We start from the raw sequence: 8628 nt of genomic DNA, 5'->3' as shown, positions 1-8628 counted from the left end.
AACAATCTGGCAGCTCCTCAAATGGCTAAACAGAGTTATAATATAACCCAGCAATTCCACTTTCAGGTATGGGCCAAAGATAAATGAAAACATATGTCTACCCAAAATCCTGTACATCAATATTCATAGCAGCATTATTCATAATAGCCAAAGTTGGAAACAACCTAAATGTCCATAAGTGAAAGGATAAACATAATAGATGAACAAAATGTGGTATAACCACACAATGGAGTATTTTTAGCTATAAAAATAACGAAGTATTGACAAATACTACATTGATGAATCTAAGTGAAGGAAGCCAGTCACAAAAGATCACATATGATAATACTAATATGAAATATCCAGAATAGGCAAATCTATAGAGACAGAAAGAAGATTCCTTAGGCCCTGGGAGATGGGGGTTGAGGGCTAAGACAGTGACAGTTAAAAGGGATGGGGATTCTTTTTGAAGTGATGAAAAAGTGAAAGCAAAGTAAATAACTATAAACAAGAAAATGGCTGCATAAATTGCTGTAGATTCATTTCATGATATACTGTGCAGTCATGTAAAGAGTAGAGCTATTTTTGACTTTGAAGGTTTTCCAGAAGATATTGTTAAGTGAGGAAAGAGGCAAAATAGCATGTATAGTATGATATCATTTTTAGATCAAAGATAAAAGCTATGTGTGTATAAGTATGTACAGTATATTATGAGAATGGAAAAGTGTAAGGAAAGGTACATGCTAGTTAACATGGGTTACCTGTGCAGCTATGCATGGTATGTATTTGGGAGAGCAGTCACGTGGATGGAAAAGGAGAGGAATGAGGAAAGGCTTACAGTGCACTAAAGCGGGGGGGAGGAGGAAGGTATTGCACTTAAAAACAAAGCACATTTCATATTATCCCATTGAATCACTTAATGATCTGATTAACTATCATTTCTCTGCCAGGTTTTCTAAGTTTATCGTATCATTTAACAACCTGTGGGTTAGAGTCTATTATCTCCATTACCTCCAGATGGGGAAACTGAAGTTCAGAAGGCTTAAAGAGCTTGCAAAACAATACTGCTGGGGCAATTTTGATAAACAGGAAGGACTCCCACCTAAAGTTTGTTTTGGATGTCAAGACTCATGATGCCACAAACACACCAAGAGGATATGAAAAGGTTTATCACTTACATCATGAGGCTTTCGGGGGAGAGCAAGGCTGGCCTCTCGGACTGATTCAAAAATGGTTTGAGGCAATTGGAAAAGGAGATCAGCTAAGGTTTTTATGGTAGTTAGCAGGTAGATTCCCATCTGTAGGGAGGGGCTTGCATGTGTTTGAACTTTATTCCAGTCAGTGCCAAAGGAGGGAGCACTTGGGCTTTCAAAGCAGCTTGTCCAGGAGATGTGGGGCAGAAGAGGAAGAGAGAGGGGGTGGACCTACAAGCTATCAGCAGCCAAATGTCAAAAAATGGAGCAAGACTTTTTATTACAGATGGTTTAAAAATTACATTTGCCAACATTTAAGAAAAATGTTTAGTTTTATATTTATAGCTGTGTGTGTATAAGGGAATCTCTTGTTTTAGTGAAAACAATTTAAATGTCTAGTTTTGTGACACTTGACAATACCCAAAATATGAAGTCATATGTGTAAGACAGCATGCATGACCAAATACCTCAAATTTCACAGTCCTGAGAAATATCTACTTCCAAAAATCAGCAAAAATTACTCAACACATTTAGCTTTTTTATATGGTTATAAAATTAATAGAAAAAATCTGTATGATCAGTATTACTAGAATGTAAGCTCTGAAAGTATCTTTTTCATCATACAGAACATAAGCACCTACAACTGTGCCTTGCATGGGATAGACAATGAATGAATGGGGAAATAAACTTGATAAACACTGTACATCTTAACAAATAACAGCTAGGTATGAGTTGAAAGAATATGCAAAAATTTTACAAAGCCCAAATATATCTACTAGTGGGAATATAATTATATAAGGATTTCTAACTAATAACTCAAATAATAATTTAAATCTTGGAAACTTTTTAATTGTGGAAAACAATTACTTAACTTTTAAAAAATCAATTTTTGAACAGTTATCATCTATTTTAATAATGTCAAATAATTTTTGGTTGTTACTTTGAATTCCTAATATTAAACTGAATAGTATTCAGAGGAAATGACAATGAAATAAAATTGAATGCACAGTATACTTGTTAACACATGCTGAACTCATTTTAGAATGTTTAAGAGGCTTGAGTTACTAGGAGGAAAGGAATACACTGCAGCCAGTCACTTCATACTAAACTTTTTATTAAAACAGTCCTTACAACATATTTAAAATGGCATGTTCCACAGTCAAATATTTAAGAAAAAAAATCTATATGCAATTATTGGCACACAAATTTAAGAACATAATTAAAACCAAGCCAGATCTCTCTCTGTATTTCTATATCTATATACATATAGATATACATTCATACAGATAGATATATCTTCAAATTCATGTCAGTGACCTGGAATACCTGAGGTTTCAAGTTGTTGGTTTTCCAGATAGTACAAAACATTTTTCATCCACTTTATAAGGGACATGGCAGATCCAGAAAGAATAACTTTGGTTAATAAATGCTGTCTCCCAAAGATCAAACAGAAGTCCTCAATGGGATTAAGGTTTATCTTCAGAGGTTTCTTCCAAGTGGAGGTTGGTCTGTGATGTAAGGAATGATTCCCACGTAGCAAGGCACTGAATAATGGAAACACACCATGAGGCAATCAATAAGAGTTTACTTTCAGCGTTAAAGGATGAATAAATTCTAACACATCTGTTCCTATTGCAATCTGTTCTATTCTTCTCTCCTAACATCTTGTCAGAATCCTTGTCATTTTCTACATATTTTAATTCTTAATGAGGGCTGCTACTGTGAAGTAAGGGGAAAACATATTAAAGGTTAAAAAGATTAGCAAGGATTAGTTTGCTGAAATAGTCTACTATTACACTATATCAAGAGAAAAATAAGAGCTCCACATTGTAGAGAAAAAGATGGACCCAGTTGGAGCTGAGGAGGAGTGATGATACAAACACACTTCAGTCTGATTTGAATCCCATTACATCAAGTGTGAATTTGAGAAAGTTGATTAACCTTTATTAGAGTTTCTTCAGCTACAAATTAAGTTAATGATAGTACTTACCACTAGCACAACTGTGAGAATTAAATTTATATAATCTGTATAAATCTCTACGCAGAATGCATAACATAAAGTGAACGCTCAAAAAGTTAGCAACTGTTAGGATGGTCTGTCGGGAATGGGTGGAAAGACTTAAGTTATTAATGTGCCACAGGAAATGACACAGGATTGTAAGGGTGTGAAGGCGTTCAGAACACATAAACATAAATGTGGCCTATTTGATTTTGCCTGAGGATGACCTTCCTAATAGACCAGTCTCAAGTATCTGTATGAAGTTTATGTATAGCATAATTTTAACAGTCTGAACACACTTAGGATTCTTCTAAATCATACCTACTCTAATGTATATTCAGCCTGAGCTATAACGAATTTGGAAAGAAATTATGTGTGTTTTTTTTTTTTTCAAATGTGGATAGACAGCCATAGACATGTATGTTTCTACATAATACACTCCAAAGTTAGACAGATTAACACTGGTCCACCTGGATCAACTACCTCCATGTCACTTCTTCTGCCTCTAATCCTTTCACAGCTTTAATGTGTTCATATCGGACAACCAGTGCTAATAACAGACTAGAGATTTTTCAAACACTGTAAAAACTCAAACGTTTAAAGCTCTCAAATTATAAGTGTGTTGCATTTCAACAAGTATGTATTCATATAATTATGTATGTGTATGTGTATGTGTGTGCATATGCATAAACACATTTTTTTCAAACTGAAGATTCAGAATATGGGCAATACTATGTCAATTCAGATTTTCATATAGAATACATACTGTGATTTAACTCTGAGATAGGTTCCAATAACTTAGGAAGCTAATAATAAAGCTAAAAGATTTGTATAATTACAAGAGAACAGCAAAACATTGAATGATCTAATTGTCAAATAAAAAAGACACTGGGTAAAATTTACCCAATAAATTACTGGGTTAAATAGTAGGTATTTATTTTGTAATATATTTTGAAGGCCAGACTTGGGGTAATGTAGGCCTCATTAGAATAATCAAGTGTATCAAGACTTCAAGGGATACTTTTTCTTTAAATAGCTTTAGAAGGTACTGAAAGTCAAGTACAATCCAAGAAGCACAGTAACTGTAATGAATCGATTCTGGGATTTGCTTTTATCCTCCGGTAAGTTACTAACTTGATGATATTCTAGTTCCTCAGATATATAATAATAATAGCCTCTCTCATAGGGATGGAGAAATAACAAAATAAAATAGGAAGAGGAGGGAAGGGGAGGAGAGTAGAGGAATCAGGGTCAGGTAGTTACTACAGGAGCCACCTAGTAAGAGTGGCCTCCTCTTAGATGGTACAGGAGAAGAATTTAGATATCTTTAAGTATATCTAAATGCCTATACTAATGAAAAGGCATAAAAGATGACTACATCACATTTAGTATATTTTTCAAATTTTGGACTGTAAGTAATTTATGATTGTCCAAACTACACATGATTTGGGGGGCATGGAGGGTAGACATACAAAAACCTCTTCACTCAACAAATATTTTGGAGTTCTTACTATATGCCAGGCACTGTGACGGTACTAGTGCACAGCTCACAAACCAGTAGAAATTAGGATTTAGCATGAAACCCAAGTAAGCAAATATAATCAACTATAGGATCTGTGATGTTACAGGACATGATGGGAGTAACAGTAATAGGATCTAAGATTGGAGTGTCCTAATGTTTCCTAGTGGAAGTAATCACTGAATGCAGACTAAAAGATGAGCAAAAGGTAGACCCCATAAATCTCGGCATGTCTGTGAAAGGTCAGTGTGAGGAAGTATAGCGTAGTGATCAAGAACTCAGGTTCAAGACTTCTGTTGCTGACCCAGAGGGTGTAATAGGGACTGGAAAGGCTCTTTTGCCTAAATCAATCAACCAGGTAGATACTATATATATAAAGCAATGGTTTTCAACACCCTGGAAATCAGGCAACAAAGGATACTGGCCCCTGAGGAGAAAAACAAACAAACAAACAAAACCAGAGTAAGCTCCATGATACCCCAGTGTTATGGACTGAAGCCCTAATTCTAGTACCTAAGAAAGTGACTGTATCCGGAGATAAGGCCTTTAAAGAGGTAATTAAGGTAAAACAAGGTCATATGGGTGAGCCCAAATCCAATATGACTGGTGTCCTTATAAGAAGAGGAAATCTGGACACAGAGAGGAAATCAGAAATGTGAGCAAGGAGGAAGAATCATCTGAGGACACAGCAGGAAGGTGGGCATCTGTAAGCCAAGGAGAGGGACCTTAGAAGAAAACAGGCTGCTGACACCTTGATCTTAGACTTCTAGCCTCTAGAATTGTGAGGAAACAAATTTCTGTTGTTTAAGCCACCTAGTCTTTGGAATTTTGTTATGGCATCTGTATTGGGCTGTTCTTGCATTGCTATAAATAAATACCCGAGACTGGGTAATTTAGAAAGAAAAGAGGTTTAATTGCCTCACAGTTCTGCAGGCTGTATAGGAAGCTGGTGCCAGCATCTGCTCAGATTCTGGGGAGGCCTCAGGAAGTTTACAATCATGGCGGAAGGTGAGGTGGGAGCAGGCATGCCACATGGCGAATGCAGGAGTGGTGGGGGCAGTGCTACACACTTTTAAACAACCAGATCTCATGTGAACTCAGAGCAAGGGCTCACTTATCACCAAGGGGATGGCCCAAGCCATATACAAGGGATCCAACACTATGATCCAAACACCTTCCACCAGCCCCAACTCCAACACTGCTGATGACATTTCAACATGAGATTTGGGCAGGGATGAATATCTAAACTATATTAGCATCCCTCTAATATACCAGCTTGTTGCCTTAACAGAATTTCCAGGCCATGGTGAAGGGAGATATTACCTGGCTGACTCACTGAGTTAAGATAGAGCTAAGAGTTAGAGAAAATGCAGCTAGAGTTCATAGACCACAGTAACAGAGAAGAGAGTGGTGCATAGAGACAAAGCTCTGGAGATGTGCGGAGGATGCGCCACACCAAGCAGAGTACTGATTGGTGCATGCATGTGAGAAGACTACGAGACACAGGGGGAAAAAAGCCATCGGGAAGGGTTAAACAGTATCCAGCATTCTCATAGGGCCTACAATAGTACAAGATCCCATCAAGCAGACTGCAAAATCGCTTAATTCATTATCTGCAAAATTTATCACCATCAGAACACACTATAAGAAATATCCAAAAAAAAAAAAAAAAAAAAAAGCTCATCTGGCAGAAAAAAAAAGAGACCTGATAGAAATATGGATCTATAAATAAATGACATAGTAACTACATGAGTACATATGATATATACTTTTCTTATTATTTAAATGTATTTAAAATATAATGAATTAAAAAAAGGAAAATCTTACAGGGCTTGTAATACATGTATAGGTAAAATGCATTACAAAAATAGCATAAAAGCCAGGTGGAAGGGAATGAAAAAACACATTTGTAGGTTCTTATATAGGCAGTATAATACTATCTGAGGGTAGACTATGACAAATTTAAGATACATACAGTAACCTAAAAATAACCACTAAAATAATAGAGTTATACCTAATACAAAAGAGTTGTATCTAATACACCACAAAGGGATGTAAAATGAAATCATGTAAAATTGCCTATCAATCCAAAAGAAGGCAAAAGAAGAAAATGGGAACAATGTACAGATAGGACAAATAAAAAACAGCAAGATAAAAGACTCAAATATACCAATAATCTACTCAAATGTCTATATGCTAAACACACCATTAAAAGATGCAGATTGCCAACTGAATTAAAAAAAAAGACCTACCTATACTTTGTTTAAACTTCTTATAAATATTTTAAATATAAGGACAAATACAGTTAAAATTAAAAGGATTAAAAAATACATATATGGCCAGGCATGGTGGTTCATGCCTGTAATCCCAGCAGTTTCAGTGGTCGAGGTGGGAGGATCACTTGAGCCCAGGAGTTTGAGATAAGCCTGGGCAACACAGTGAGATCCTGGGTTTACTTCTTTTAATTAAAAAAAAAAAATATATATATGTATATATATGTGTGTGTGTATATATATACACATAGACATACATATATATATGTTTTATTGTAACATATGTCAAAAGGAAAGCTAGCATGGCTACACTAGTATCAGAAATGCAGATTTCAGAGCAAAGATCATTATCAGAGATAAAGATGATCATTTCATAATGATAAAAGGGCCAATACATCTAGAGGACATAATTTATTTATTTATTTTTTTTTTATTTTTTTTTATTATACTTTAAGTTCTAGGGTACATGTGCATAACGTGCAGGTTTGTTACATATGTATACTTATGCCATGTTGGTGTGCTGCACCCATCAACTCGTAGAGGACAGAATTTAAAATGTTTACACACATAAAAGTGTTTCATAAAAACTGACAGAAATACAAAGAGAAAGACAAATCTACAAGTATAATTTATTTTGATACCCTCTCAACAACCGACAGAATGTGTGGACAGAAAATCAGCACTCATAAAGAAGATCTGAACCACACTATCAATCAAGTTGACCTAATTGAGATCTACAGGACAAAAGCAGAATACATATTTTCTTTCACGTGCCCATAAAACATTCACCAATATAGATCACATTCTGGGCCATACAAGAAGTCTCGATAAATTTTAAAAGATTCAAGTCATATAAAGTATGTTCTTTGAACATAATGGAATTAAACTAGAAATCAGTAACAGAAAGATATCTTTAAAATCACCAAATATTTGAAATCTAAACAGGACAATTATAAAAAGCCTCCAGTGTCAAAGGACAAATCAAAGGAGAAATTAGAGTTTTGAACTGAATATGAAAACACAACACAGCAACAATTTTGGTATGCCATTAAAGTAGAACATAGAGATTTTTTAGCACTAAATGCCTACATATGAAAGGAGGAAAGATTTCAAATCAATGACTTTAGTCTCTACCTTGAAAACCAAAAAAAGAACAATTAAATGCAGAAGAGAGAGAGAAAAAAAAAAAAAAAATAGAAAAGAGCAAAGTGGGACTCAATGAAAGAAAAAAGAAAAATAAAAATCAATGAAACTGATATTAGATCCTTGAGAAAATTAAACTTTTACCCATGCTGCCAAGGGTCAGGAATGAAAGGTTTAATGTTAGTTCAGACTCTACTAAAGGAAAAAAGAAAAGTATGAAGATCTTTATGCCTATACATTTGACAATGTAGACGAAATGGACCAATTCCTTGAAAGACATAAATTACCAAAATTCACCACAGAAGAAACCAATAACCCAAATGAATTTGAATTTGTAGTTAAATATCTTCAAACACATACACAAATTTCCAGGCCCAGAATTCTTCACTAGTGAATTACAGCAAACATTTAAGGAAGAAATCATACTAATTCCATATAATCTCTTCCAGAAAATTGAAGACATGGGGATGCTGTCCAAAATACCAGAGCCAAAGATATCCCAAGAAAAGAAAACTACAGACC

General features: G+C 35.0%; 1 protein-coding gene across 1 annotated transcript in view; it reads right to left on the bottom strand.

Moving 5' to 3' along the window:
- Positions 1–2269: 2269 nt before the first annotated feature.
- The window catches only part of SNX7 (sorting nexin 7), a 107022-nt gene continuing 100663 nt past the window's right edge, over positions 2270–8628 (bottom strand). Inside the window, exon 9 of the mRNA XM_010367730.2 lies at positions 2270–2716. Within this exon, the coding sequence (XP_010366032.1) occupies positions 2639–2716 (78 nt within the window). The 3' untranslated portion in view covers positions 2270–2638. The remainder of the gene's footprint in view (positions 2717–8628) is intronic.

Source organism: Rhinopithecus roxellana, chromosome 8, assembly GCF_007565055.1.
Source record: "Rhinopithecus roxellana isolate Shanxi Qingling chromosome 8, ASM756505v1, whole genome shotgun sequence".
In the NCBI taxonomy this organism is placed as follows: domain Eukaryota; kingdom Metazoa; phylum Chordata; class Mammalia; order Primates; family Cercopithecidae; genus Rhinopithecus; species Rhinopithecus roxellana.
Note: the sequence above shows the minus strand (reverse complement) of the source record. Positions and strands in the feature narration are given on the sequence as shown.